Here is a 15376-nt window from a genome sequence, read left to right on the forward strand (position 1 = left end):
CCAATGTTGAGCCTTGCCTGCTCTGCATTTTTTCATGGGGTTAAATAAGGGCGTTTTTCCCATACTTGAAGAAAATATAGTTACTTGGTAGATATGATTGCTGACCGGCAGTGTTTCCGAGTTACTTGAGGTGTGAGGTCTTTCAGTCTAGACTTGGAGCCATTATATAAAATGTCCTTGAAAATGTTGCTGGCAGTAGCAGTGATCATTATGGTAATTTACCTTTAAATTCATGTTAAGTGAGGGTATCTACCATGCAGTTAATGTTTTCTGTAGGACACACAAAAACAAAAATCTATGGGTCCACCATACTGTGAAAAATTGCCATGCTTTTGGTTAGGGTAAATGTGAAATTCCAGTAGAATCTCTTAAAGAATGTGGTTATTCCAAATCACTTCACATACCTCAAGCACCACTTTCCAATGGGCAGCCCATGCCTAATGTTAGAAGTGTACTGATGTGCGGGAAAAGCATTGCAATTATATCGGAACACCCACAAAATATGCCTGTGAAGGTCTTCCTGCCACCTGCACGACCAACTCCCCTACTTCTAAACCTCAACGTGTCCTTTCCAATGAGTGAAAATTCCACCCACCATGCAGATTTTCTAATCGCAGGTGAGTGATGCCTGTTCTATCATACACATGGGTACTTCATGAATTTTCTTACCTTCTGCATGCCAAGCTGCGCTGATCCCACATAGAGAGGAGGTGGCGTCTCAGTGCTGGTCAGAGAAATATTATCCTGGCTTGGGAGATCCATTTCTCGGATGACCTGAGGTTTTAGTTTTCCATAGCGCTGGCTGCAGTGACGTAGGCTTTTTCTCTGCCATTTCTGAGTAGCATCACTATCCTTGCTTACACCAAACCAGTCCGCCGTTCCCCTAGAATAGGCCATAATGTCAAGTTTCATGGTTTGGAAAAGTACAGATAAGAGACTACCGAGGAAATTAGCAGAAAAGCAACACACACTGTGCAAAAATCTTCATTTTAGTAAATTAGAAATACATTCTCAAACAACTGTTTCCCAAACACAGTTAAAAAAACAGTAGTTGGAGGGGCATGAGAGAAAAAGAACACAGGTAATACAAGAAAACATGTCAATTCATCGTTCAGTGGTAACTGTCGCAATCTGAAGTCTTTTAACAGTTTTCAATATTACATTTTTGGTATTTTATGTTGTTCTTATGCATAAGTACTGAAATCAGAATAAATGTACTTTTTATTGGCTCATTTTACTAATGTCCTGCTGAGGTATTTCCTTTTCATGGTTGTCAGACTGAGGGCATCAATAATAAACACTGGTAAAAGAAAAGTGTGAAGCACCTGGCACCAACCTAATTTGAACGGGTGGATGAGGAAAAGACCACCAGCGCTTCATTTTTTCTCAACTGACTCTGATCAGGATCAAGAGAGAGAAAAAAATACGGGAAAAAGAAAACGGAACAAGCATTTGCAATGCAATAGGGCATGCATTTTCTTGAGTAAGAGCTATTGGCGTTGTTAGTGCATAACTGGATTTTTTTTGTCACATAAATTGGTCAACCCTGCCATATAATTTGGCCCTCTCGGCAAACTAATTCCAGTGGCCCTGCATATAACAAAAGCACTTCCATTTACCTTCTTCCTCTATCTGCAGCAAAAAATGAACATTTTGCCAGTATTTATTATATTTTTTAATATTATTATTTTGAGGTCCCTCCAACCTAGTGTAGGGACCCGAGGATGGCCTAGACCGAAAGAGCATATCGTGTGGAGAGATACGGGCAAAAATGTTTTGTAAAATGAATGTCCCGCAAAGCTTTATGGGCTGATTTCCGAGAGCAATGAATATTGTAGTATCTTCACTGTAATGCTCAGAACAGCCCCTAGAAGGCACCATTATAAAAATAACATTTGTAAGAAACATGGTCATATAACCATAGAGACAGCCCCTAGAGAGCATAACCACATGAAAACAGAATGGCAGAACGTAATGCACTGTAACCATGTATTTAGCCCATAGAGGACCTAGTGCATTACACATTTTCAGGCCTAGCAGGCCTACTAGAATAATATTACAAAAAAGGTCCTTAAAACACAAACTACTCCCAACTCTAAAACAAAAGTTCCAGCCACGAGAGAACTTAAAAAGACACTGACTGGTGGGAGGGGTTATTATTTTGTGGTCTCCCCAAACTAGTGTGAGGAACCAGAGATGCCCTTGACCGGAATAGTGTGTCTTGCTGAACGGTTTGGTGGTGGGCCAATTGACATAGGACCACCACAGGCTGAGTTATGGGCACAAATGTTTTAAAAAAGAAATGCTGCGCAAAAGCATTATGGGGAAGGTTTACGAGTGCAGCGAATATTGTAGTATCTTGGCTATAAAGCTTAGGACAGCCCCTAGAGGACACCATAATAAAAATAGCATGTATAAGAAAGTTGGTCATTTAACCATTTAATCAGCCCCTAACGGGCATAACAACATGAAAACAAAATGACAAAAAAGTAATGCAGTGTAACCATATATGTAGCCCCTAAAGGGTGCAGTGCCTTACACATTTTAAGACCTAGCAGGCCTACTGCAATACTATTACAAACAAGGCCCTTAAAACACAAACTCCCACATGTAAAACAAAGGTTTCAGCCATGAGAGAGCTTAAAAAAACATTGAATGGTGGGAGAAGTTACTATTTTGCCCATTCCCTAACCTAGTGTGGGAACCCAGAGATGACCTAGACAGAAAGATCATGTTGTGCTGAACCGTTTGGTGGTGGTCTCATTGTCGTAAGGCCACCACAGGCTGAGTTATGGGCAAACATGTTAGTTATGTAAAGCGCTCCTCAGATCGAGTTTGCACTATATGAGACTTCACATCCTCATGTAAAGCGCTCCTCCGATCGAGTTTGGGCTATAAAAAATAAAAAATTAAACCCCCTCCTCCCCATCCCACTCCCCCCTCCAGCTTTCAGCTTTTGTGCACAGACACCACCAAGAAACAGCGGCCTGCCTAAAACATGGAAGAGGAAGAAACAACATACAGACACGCAACGTGAATCGGCGAAGCAAAAGAAAACAAGCATTTGCAACGCCACGGGTCTCGCGTTTGCTTATGTTAGAGCTGATAGAGTTGTAAACTCCTAACCCGACTTTTCACCTATCGGCAAAAGTGCATTTATGTATGTAACCCGAAAAAGTGCAATTAACTGTGTAAAGCGCTCGACTTCTGCCAAACAAAATCACGCTAGTAAAATAGAGAAAAAGTAGTCCAGGAGCCGGACAGAAAACAGCGAGCCTCGCATGTTTTCTGTACTTGGTCGATGCGCTCGAGGAGGGCTAGCCACCGGAAAAGGCATGACGTATGCATGCCTTTGACTAATGAAAGCAATCAGATTTTAATAGGCAAGCTCACGAACCAATGAAAAACACTGACGTGACGTTGACAGGGTTCTGAGCCCTTTTCTAATACCTACAGCGTCTCGCTGTGATACACATGCGCGAGCGCATGCAACGCAGGCTTGACCCTAAAAATAGCATGCCACAATAAGCTATATGACTGATTGTGCAATAATCCCTGGAACAGGGTAAGTCTCCAAGGAGGTAACAAAGCAGTCTCAAAGCAGGACAAACGTAAAGCATTTACCTACAAAATCAAGGGAATTTTGAAAAGGCAGACCAAAGAACGAATGAAAGGGATGGGTGTGTCGCGTGCCCACAGATGTAGATGACATGTTGAGAGACACCGCTTGCGCACGGCCTAGGCTCGATCTAAAAATATTGATAGGGGAGAAAATAGGGATGGAAAAGAACCTGCAAGATTGAGATAAAGAGATAAAGAAGCAGGGAGTGTCTGGTGAAGGATTAAAGAGGCATCTGGTAGAAACAAGACTACGCTGCTGTGGTATTCAGAAGTCCGAACTTTGATGAAGCCGACCACGGGCATTTGAGCAAATTGTTGGGTCCTGGCACTAATTCTTTAACACATTAAGTCCTGCTTGGCACAGCTGTCAACCTTATACCAAAGGAAATTAAGATAGCCGTCCATGGAGACTGGTAGTCATGCAGGCATTAATGAAGATAGAAGAAGCATTTATACATGCAGGTCAACAGACATACATGCACCCATGCACATAAACCAACAGATACATTTACACTAATGTATACAATCCAACAGAGAAGTACATAGATCATCAAACAGCCACCAACGCACAGAGACCAAGGATATAGTGGCATCTATACAAATTAGCTGACTAACAAACATGCACACACGCACACAGCGAAATAGACATTGAAAAATACAGTTACGTTTGAGGGTATCTAGGCACTGTTTCTGCACTGTAGTTCGGCCCCTGCAACACCGTTTAACTCAATGACTTAGCCCTTAGTTCTTCTATTATGACAACATCACTCCACTGAATCGGGATGTAATAATATTTTCTAGAAACTCTCAATTTAGCAGGTTTCATTTTATGATGTTGGCAGTTTCATTTATTTTTACACTGCTGCTTGCTTTCAAAGGATTTATTTGGCTTCCCATGTTGAAATTTTGCTGTAGTGTGTGTTTCAAAGTGCTGATTAAATTACCCCTTTGGCAAAGTATACATTTTTCTTTAGGACATGTGTGCCTCATAATCAGCTCCATTTTTAGTCTTCACACTTCCCATGTGACATTGATATTCCCATTCAACAAATATTTAAATCTGTCTCACACACACACACACACACACACACAACATGACATACCTATAATTATGAGGACCGGCCACTGACCATAATGAAGTGTGTATTTACTATTCTAACTCCATGCGTGCTTTGATAGAAGGGAAGGTTCTAAAGTGGACCGAGGCATATGTAACTGCACTTTCAGTTTTTTAATGCACTCACTTGAAACAACCCAAACACACTATGGGTACCAGTCCTCACAAGGATAGTGTTTGTCTGGGCCCGACAGGGTTTACCCACATCATGAAAACTGATATCTCTCTCTCTCTCTCTCTCGCACACACACACACACACACACATCATGCTTGGTGTGGATTCCTCTACTGAAGTACCAGTCACGCAGGGGACAATTCTGTATTCTGACTCAAACGTCCTTTTTAGGTTTAGCCTAAAGACCTAGATGCCTCATTAGCCACATGTTAATAAAATAAATCATAAATTAAAAAATCATAGATCTATACATACATGTATGGGCTTTAAATAGATGCTCTTTATCTATTATTCTGTTTAACTATCATTCAGATGTTGCTTCCAGCATACAGCTTTGGCTCTCTTGCAGTCTGTCTGCCAGATACTGGTTCTTACACTGATAAAAATCATATTTTCCTATTATAAGCATTAAAACTAACCCATTTTTCTATCCCAAATCTAAAACCCATGCCTTTTAGGAGGTAGCTGTACTGTTCTATTAAAATGATATGTGATGACTTTAAAAAACAATATATATATATATATATATATATATATATATATATATATATATATATATATATATATATATATATATATATATATATATATTGTAGCAAGTATATGGCCATCAGGTTAAAGTGGCAGAATATTTTTTGTTCTGTTTCTTTCGGTGCCATATGCTTCCAATAAAAAATAAAACGTAACCATCGCACTGGCTTGCCAAGAAAGACCCATAGGTTTTGTCAACACTTGTTACACATGCAGTAGATTTGGCACGAATGCTGCTTCAGTTGCACCAAGTTGAACCTAAAAAGCGTCACCACATTCCAATGCTTCAAGTGAGTAACAGAAGTGAGTGATGCACAATTTAATGGGAATAGAATAGAGGAAGTTTATAGAGTACTGTACAAAATGTAATATGTGTGTCAGTTGTTTGAACGCACACACTTGCTTATTACATATTAGCATAATGTCCTGAAACTTGTGTTACAAATGTTAGTCCTAATCCTGTTTACAATCTCCTTTTTGTAAAATGTAATAAAAACTAGAGATGGGCGAAGAATTCCGCTCCTCGGGCGGAGTTCATGAAGTTTTCTCCACTTCGCCCTCCGCGCAGAGTTCCAAAAACTCTGTGAAGTGACGCGCAGCGGAGTTGTTTCTCTCATGTGGCTTGCCAAAGTTAATTTGGCGAGCGAAAAAAATCGTTAAGTTGGCAAGCGCAAGCAAGATTTCTGAGCGCAGGCGGTCGCTACTGCTTGCACTGAGAAAGCTGCTGCTCGCATTGAGGAAGCTGCAGCTTGAGTAGAAAATCTACTCGAGAGGCAGTAAGAAGTTAGTGCCCTCTGGCGCTCCACATGATGCTGTTCACACTTATTTTGCAGTGCAGGAGAAATCCCTGGCACAGAAATTCAGCGAGAACAGAGCAACTTACCCAAACTCCACAGCTCGCGGACCGCCACGTAGGAGAGCAGTTTCGGCACTTCGTGGAGTACGCGTAGCAGAACTCCACGAACTACGTCCAGACTTAATAAAAACTAAAGTGTTTCAGCAGGGACTACGTTACTTCCTGGAGCAAAACTAAAATAGCTTACCAGTCTTTAGGTATTATAATCAAGTGCTTGGACTGAAGTACTAACTGTAATTGCAAACCACGCGAGGTGATCCTGTCAACCACAAGGCTTTATGTGAATGTATGTTTCTTTCTACTAAATCAGACATCCTACATGAATTGAAAAGCCTCCTAGGATATTAATGAAAATAAGACTGTATAAATCCAGGAATAATAAACAGTGACCTATTAACAGATTTATGGGTGTCTCTCCACTTAAATCACTCTGCTCGAGTGCAAACTATGAGTGTACGATTTATAGAGTAACCACGAAAAAGACTGCTACAATAAAAAAAGGCTTTCAGTAAAGTGGATGTAGTGTCTGCTTAATGGGAATTCAGTTTATAAAATACATGGCAGACAAATAAGGGGTAGATTCCTATCTCAACCACTGGTAAGGGAAGAGAATACGAAAATGAGGTCAGCCATGTTTTTCAAACTGGAATCTTGAAAATTAATTTAACTAAAATTACCAACAACCTATGATTAATACTGCATCTCTTTTTATTCAATTTAGAGAGCCCGGTGAATGAGTTAATACATTTAAGTACTAAGTAATTGTTTTTAATTTTTTTAAATTAAATAACAATGAATCTTTTAAAAGAGGTGTGGCCGCTGTAATTATGGGTGTGGCCTAAAACACATGAAGTAGAATTCTGTGCATGACACAGCTTGCCAAGTGACCAGTATTTAGGTGCATCGATCTGAGTTTTGTGTTTGTGCATCCAAACATCACACAACAGCAAACATATTGACCTAAAACCAGCGAGACCTACTGGCTTCACCAATGCCTGTTAGCACTGAGTTGTATTCAATATCAGATAAATGAGTAACAGCTCCCTTTCTTCCATCTACATCACTTTGCTCTGCACTCCCCTAGTCTGCATCAGTTATGCGGTTTTTCTCCATACATCTCTTTCTGATCTGCAGGTCACAAATATAATTTTGTTCCTCCTGCTGGTCACACACACACACACACACACACACGCACGCACATACACTCACACGGCCAATGACTGGACGAGCATGCAGTCACTCATGACAGTGGTAGTCAGTTAGAAACTTTCACTGGGTTTAGCCTCAACCACAGATCTCTCCTCATGGCCATTTATGAACACCCATCCACATTCTGAATTTACTCAGGCAATACAGGTGACTCAGTTTGCAGTAGGCCCCACACGACTCCTATGCTGCATGAAAAACAAACTAATAGAAACGTCCCTGGGTAAAAATACTCCTAGGTAGTAGGGACACATATATCATACAGCAGGAAGTAAAACGGTTGCAATGTAACAGGGACTCCATCGCTGACTTGAACTCTAAGGGTTCTTGCACCTATTGTCGAGAAATAAATCACGGTTTTTGCTTGTAAAGTTATAGTCATAAACATCAGATCCAGTAGAGACCAGTTTCAGTTTCTGAATTTTGACTGCACACCTGCCAAACAGACTTACTGCTTACATTACAAACAGAATGGGTTTGGGGTTGAGCCCTTTCGACCACTGGCTTTCTTCAACCAGCCTCTTTTAACCCCTGGCTGGAGACTTCAAGCACCGTGGAGTATACATCTCTCATCTAATGCTATTAACTGTTTGGGTGCATCCTTCAGTCTCCACTTGAATGTTTGTACTGAACGGCATAAGGAACTCCTTTGAAACTGTAGCTGTCTATACCCAATCCCGCTGGCTGGAATGCACTTATAATGCATGCCTTAGCACCTTAAAACCAGACATGTTGACTTTGCCAGTGCTTATCTTGAATATTGTTGCTGCAGAGCACTGGCTGGGCCCACCCCACTTAAATTATTGGTGAAAGAGAGGGGCTGACTGAGAGGGTGGGGAGAGACAGAGAGAGAATGTCGAAGATAGCAAGAAACAGGACAATAGACCTGTGCCATAATCTTGCCTAGCCATATTCTTTTTGATTATCAGTGGCATTGCTAGTGGACAATATGGGGCCAATGCCGAGTTCTATTTGGCCTCCCCTCTGACTCCATTGTGCCCCATCGCCGAAGCAGTTGAATGTGCCAAGAGGAAAAAATTACACTGCACCTTTCCATGCACACTTATTTGTTCATCTACATTTCACTGCAAAACAGTGGGGGTTATTCAAACTTTGGAGGAGGTGTTAATCCGTCCCAAAAGTGACGGAAAAGTGACGGATTTACCACCAGCCATATTACGAGTCCATTATATCCTATGGAACTCGTAATACGGCTGGTGGTATATCCGTCACTTTACCGTCACTTTTGGGACGGATTAACACTCCTCCAAAGTTAGAATAACCCCCAGTGTTTGTTTGAGGCAACACATGGTCCTGCATGTTTGCTGAAAATGTTTAAATAGGACTTGTTCGTATAGATAAAGATATAAAGAAACATATATATGTATATACACACATCCATCCAAAGTCAGACATATGTACACAGACATCCAGAGACATCCTGACAAGTCAACATTTTAAGCAAACAGGTGCATATTACCTATATATTTATGTACACACACGCGAGTGCATCCACTATTTATTATTGCCCTTTACAGGTGGCCCCAGCAGTATTAATCGGTGGCACAGCGTGTGCCCTTCCCAAAATAATTTGTAGAGACGCCACTGTTGTTTTTAATTATCACCTGTATTATAACATTGTACCTGAAATAAAAAAAAATGTGTATTACTACGTTTTGGTGTGTATTAAAAGTATTTCTCTTTTTCTCTAAAGAATTGCACTGGGCAAGTGAGAGAGAAGAGAGTGTTTGGTTGACTAGTTGACCTGACCCTCTCAAAAGACTCTCCTGCTCCCTTCTTCCCGACTAATCTCACAGACGTATATGGGTGGGTACCCAGAATGCACTCTCTGTCTGTTTACAGGAAATTACATTTTGGCAGAATGTTCCAGGCACTATGGCCCTGATTTATACTTTTTGGTGCAAAACTGCAATAATGCAGTTTTGCACCAAAAACTTTAGTATCGGCTTGCACCATTTCTGTGCACCAGCCGGGCACCATATTTATGGAATGGTGCAAGCTGGTGCAAAGGGTAGGCTAGCGTAAAAAAAATGATGTTAGTCGGGTGGGGCTGGCGGTATGGAAGAAGGGGGTTTTGCACCAAAAATTGCATTAGGCAGGTTAGAGTAAAAAAAATGACTCTAACCAGCCTAGCGTCATTTTCTGACGCAAAACCATCCATACCACATGACTTCTGTCTTATAAAAAACAGGAGTCATGTGGTATGAAATTCACCCAGAAACTCTGCTAGCCCCGCCAGCGGAGTGGAGCTCACCACGTGCGCACTGCAGCCCAGTTATGGGGCACACAGCGCAAGTGCAGACAGCCTGCGCATGTGCTGTGTAGCTTATAACTGGAATGCAGTGCACACTCTCGCCCAGTGTTGGCGCGGCAGCATGGAGGTGCTGCCGGGACCAGCTCTGTACTGGATCTAGCAGGGGGCAGAGAGAGAGGCAGAGTGCGGCTGACAACGAGGACACAGGGAAGTCCTCTTTTTTTTTTTTTTTTTTACTACTGTTCACACTTGTGTACAAGAGGCCTGAAACAGCAGCTTTCACTGCCTACGGCCCTCTCCTGAATGCACCCGATCCTGGAAGCGCTAAACAGGATCGTGACCCTGCGTAGCGCTTCCGAGATCCGGTGCATTCAAGACTCTGTGGCTCACTGAAGTCCACCTCCATGGAATTTCATGGAGTTTTTAATCAACCACCCAGGCCTAGTTTGGAGTAAAAAGCCACGTTTTTTAACCCATAGCGTATCACCTACCAGACAGATCATGCTGTGTGGTAGCTGCAGATTTATTGCGAACTCACAGTGGACTTACAGTCTGCCTTTTGTATCCATTGGTTGGTTTTACTGTCACATTCATTTCTCTGCTTCCTATTCATTTTATTATTTACTGATTCGAGTGACATCTCGGATTGGTAAAGGAACCAAAGCAAAGTGTCACCTACATCATTTTGTGCTGTGATGCACAGGCGCGTCTATGGAATTACATGAGTGGCAACAGCTGATGCGTCATCACTCTTCTGTTTTGTCGATTGCTTGAAATGGCCCTCTTGCAGGGTTCCCCCAAACGTTTTGCCTCCAAACTCCTGTTTTTGACTGTGTGCTGCATTTTGTTTCAGCTGTCTTTAGGACTCTGGGCACTTTACCACTGCTGACCAGAGCTAAAGTGCAAGTGCTCCCTGTGTAAGTTGTATTGGTGATTGGTTTCTCCATGACTGGCGTATCTGATTTACTAGTAAGTCCCTAGTAAAGTGCACTATGTGTGTCCAGTGCCTGTAAATCAAATGCTACTAGTGGGCCTGCAGCACTGATTGTGGCACCCACATGAGTAGCCCTATACATTTCTGAGACCAGCCACTGCAGTGTCTGTGTGTGCAGTTTTAAACTGCTGTATCCACCAGGCAAGTTCTACCCACTTGCCAGGCCCAAACCTTCCCTTTTACTACATGGATGTCCCCCCTAAAGTAGGCTCAAGGCAGCCACATGGGCATGGGGCAGAGTATATAAAGGCTGGACATGTACTGATGTGTTTTACATGTCTAGATAGTGAAATATTGCTACTTTTTTCATTATTGCAAGGCCTATCTCTTCCATAGGGTAACACAGGGATTGCCTTGAAATATCTTCTATGTGTAATTTCCCATTGAGAGCAGAGAAGGTTAAGGAGTTTGGGTCTCTGGACTCACAATTTAAAAGTACATCTTTTGGTGAAGTTGGTATATGAATAGTAAGGTTGAAAATGCCACTTTTTGAAAGTGGGCATTTTCTTGCTTAACCATTCTGTGTCTCTGTCTGTCTGCTGAAAACACGTCTGGGTCAGGTTGGCAGTTGGGCTGTTTGTGTGTTCACTCTAGACATTCACACAAAGGAGCTGAGGTGTGCCCTGCATATCCTGATGGCCCATCACCAGGCTGATGGGTCTTCTTGAGCTAGAGTGGTGGGAGGAGCTTACACTTGTAACTGAATACAGCTATTCCTGTCCTTACACAAAGCAGTCTCCAACCCCTGAAGAGTTTCTGGGACCAGGGCAGGGAAGGCAGGGTCTTGTGCACTACAAAGACTTCTATTTGAGGTTTGCCTACTTCAAAGACAGAAATGGGTATAAGTACTGGAATTAGAATACTTCTGGACTGACAGACTTCTGCCAGGAAGAAGAGCTGGATGTGGGAGGAGGGACTGCCATTCTGCCTGTTTCTTTGATGTGCTGGTCTGCTGCTTTCTGCTTCTCTCCTGTGAGTTAAAGCACTGGACTTGGTTTTCTACATCCTGCTTCCAAAGGTTCTCCAAAGGCTTGTACTGAGCTTGCCTCCTGTTAAAAAGTCTCAGGGCTATCAAAGACTTCAGCTGCCAGCAACTAGGCTCTCCTGCTGAGTGTCCTGATTTGCCAAGTAGAACCAAATCCAGTTCCTGGGTGGAGTGAGTTTTGGTGCAACAAGGAAGAAACTAGTGCATCGAATTCCAGAACAACTTCGGACCCAGCGATGAGCTCTGACCCTGTGCTGCTGCCTGCACTGGAGCTGTGGTCCCCGTTCAGTGCAACAATCGTGACCTACAACACAGGCCCGCCGCCGCTGCAGAGCCTCCAAAATCCCACCACAGTGTGAGTCATGAGTGCTGTGTCCCCAACATCCAGGACACCCGACTCCAGCACAGCGCCTGTGGTCCAGTAGTGTGATCGCAACACCACAAAGTCAATGCCTTGCATCCTGACCTGCTGGATTCATCGACTTTGCCAGGTCATAAGGAACCGATGCCTTACAACAGAGGCTGCATCACCTCCTCTGCAACTGTAAGGAACCAACGCCTCATCTCTCCTGCATAGCAGTAAGGACCCGACACCTTACCTTCCCAGTAGCAGTAAAGAATTGCCGCTGCTCAGGCTACAGCGATGCTTCACCACCCCAAGTCCGTGCAATGCATTTCTTTCCTCATCATTTTCCAAGGTACCTTACCTGGGAACTGCGTGACTCCGTGACAGGCCAGCACTCCCTTGTGAGTTGTGTCAGACTGTTGGGAGCGACTCCGTCAAGACGCCATAATAGCCCCAGTTGGAGCTATTGTGTTTCCAAGTGCTATACTAAGATTTAATGTTTTAAAAATTGTATCTTTACTTGTATATATTGGATTTTTGTTGTTTTGGTCTTGTTTTACTCAGATAAATCTTGGCTATTTCTCTAAACTGGTGTGGATTACTTTTGTGGTGTTTTCACTGTGTTACTGTGTGTGTGTGTGTGTGTGTGTGTATACAAATACTTTACACATTGCCTCTGAGATAAGCCACACTGCTCGCACCAAGCTACCAAGGGGTGAGCAGGGGTTATCTTAGCTGTGTAGCTCCCTAACCATGACTAGAGTGAGGGTCCCTACTTGGACAGTGTGCAAACCACTGCCAATTAGAAATTCCATATCTAACACTGATGCAATGTAGCTTTGGTAAAAAGCATTTGATGTTTGCTGATGCTGCATAGAATGAACACACTGCATTAGCAAATACTTTATAGTACTATTTTTTTCATCTTTGTCCACTCTTAGCTAAGGTCCCATTGGGCTCATTTACATATGTGTTTGAATGAAACGAGGAACAATCTGAAAACCAAAGATTCACTAATACCTCACAACTCTTCAGTACTACAGTTGTGGGTTGCAACTCTTTGCAATACTGAGCTTATGACTTAGTTTTTGTACAGTCAGATTGTTTTTACTGGTTTGATTTCTAATATATAACATACTTTTTGAATGTGGCTGTTATGTAGGCAATTACCAACAGGATCACTACAAGAGGTGATGTTTGAGATTTTTACTAATTTGGTCAAACCTGATTGATTGGGGTGAGCCTCTCCGCCTCTGCCGAACACAGGGTTTCACCATCTAGGTGAGGGCAGGAAGAAGTTTAGATCAAGGCCTTTGTATACATATAAGGAGGTGGTGTGGAATGGTGAGTTGAGTGCTAAGATGTGGGTGGTTACAAGATTAGCGGGAACTTTTAAAATGTAACAGGCTTCTATCAAATTCATCTGGGGATACTGACTGCTACTGTGCACTGAGTAACCGATGGCTGTTACTTCAATGCCAGTGAATAAAAAATCAGCAGTTCTTGTGGTTGCATGACAAGGCGCTGCTTTCCACTCCTGTCTTGAGGGTGTATAAAGCATTCAAGCCTCTGTATGCCACTATATCCATGCAAATGCACGTCGATGCACAGAGGAGGCCGATTCACAGATGTATGGAGATAGTATGGAAAGCGCTATATAATTAATACAGTAAGTGGAAACTAGGTTATGCACTAGTTCTGCTTGTGCTTTTGTCTAGTTAACTACTTTTTGGGTATTCATGTACATCCTCATAGGACTGGAGTAGAAAGCATGCTTGTCTTGATGTACATGTCTAACAGTATAGTGTCCACAGACTTAGATGGCTTCTATTTTCCTAAACCTAAACTTGCATAATTTACATGATGCCTACAATATTGGGGATTGGACAAGACTGAAGTTAAAAAACGTGGAATTGTAATTTTCTGCACTATATATTTCCTGTACTAGAAGTACGTGTAATACATAAAGCACACCTTTCTATACCTATCCTGTTATAAACCTGACAGGCTGGTGCACTTTCACTCACGCTACTTAAGTCAGTTTCATTGGGCTGCAACACGGGTACCTAGACAGGAGTGCGGAGGCTACGCAGACCTGTCTTTGAGTAGCCTAAACAGGTGTCCCTCTGTGAGAGGTAACCTAACTGACGATTTTATCTGAGGGTTGCCCTGACACTAGCCTAGGGTGTAGGCAATTTGCTAACGAATCAAAACATATGTGTGTTTAACATGTACATGTGTTGTCTACTTGGTAAAGCTTACAAATACGTTACTCGAAAATTCACTAAAGAGAATGACGTGTAATTTACACTTCTGTGTTTTTCTTGAAAAAAACGTTTCAACAAGCGACACTGCTGAGTTATCAGGTTTCCCGCTCAGGGCGCTGAGTACAACGCTGAGTGCTTTGAACTTCATTGAGCTACAGACAGGGAGTACTGGCCGAATTCCACGCCTCTCTAACAATACAGTTGTTTTGTGGACGAGATCACCTTGCCCTCTGTAACCCGAACTCATTGTTTAGTGTGTTGAGCCAGAGGGGACTGGTGATAATTCAGCTGCAGCTGACAGGGCCTCTCAACCATGCCGTGGGCACCGAGAGACCGTTCGTCCGCAGGTTCCGCATCATGGACCACAGTCCACCCAAGGTGCACCATGGCTTCTGGTTGTATTGAGTGCTCCTATAACCTAATGGTGCTCATCCCACTGACCTGGGATAAAAAGTGGATATGCATCCTAGACGACAGATCTCCAAAAGATGTGCAATAGCCCACAGAGGCGCGGCAGGGCTAATCTTGCCAAGTGTATTCAAGAGAGCAGGTGGGGGATCACGAAACACGTTTCTGACTTACGCCATTATAAGTCCTTGGTCGTAAATAGCGCATATATTTTAGCACGATATAATGAAAGTGTATTGGATGCTGCACTGCTGTGTAGCAGCCGCGGCCCGTCCTTTAGGGCGGAGGGGCCATGCCCCCCCACCTTTTGCCCCTCATGAAGAGTGTCTGTCAGGCTGAGCAAAGGTCAGCCTGACAGACACTCTTCATGTTCAGCTCAGGCAGCCAGAAGCGAGACATGCGTGATTTGCGCAGACTCCTGGCTGCCTTAACTGAACTTTGCTGGGTTGAAGGGGTCACAGCTCCTATGGGTGTGACCTCCTCAGCTCAGTAAAGGTGCCTCGAGGCCCTTCCTCTCGGTGATGAGGGGAAGCGTCACCGATTGACTTCAACCTGGGCACTTCAGCTTTAAGCCCTGAAGCGCCCAGGGCGAGTG

The 15376-nt window shown here is 43.0% G+C and overlaps 1 protein-coding gene across 3 annotated transcripts in view; it reads right to left on the reverse strand.

The window, feature by feature from the left end:
* The window catches only part of RHBDF1 (rhomboid 5 homolog 1), a 337002-nt gene that overhangs the window by 137696 nt on the left and 183930 nt on the right, over positions 1-15376 (reverse strand). For all 3 annotated transcript variants that reach the window (XM_069210378.1, XM_069210376.1, XM_069210377.1), the window contains one exon: positions 670-883. In XM_069210378.1, coding sequence (XP_069066479.1) covers positions 670-883 — 214 coding nt within the window. The remainder of the gene's footprint in view (positions 1-669; positions 884-15376) is intronic.

Source organism: Pleurodeles waltl, chromosome 10 (assembly GCF_031143425.1).
Source record: "Pleurodeles waltl isolate 20211129_DDA chromosome 10, aPleWal1.hap1.20221129, whole genome shotgun sequence".
NCBI lineage: Eukaryota > Metazoa > Chordata > Amphibia > Caudata > Salamandridae > Pleurodeles > Pleurodeles waltl.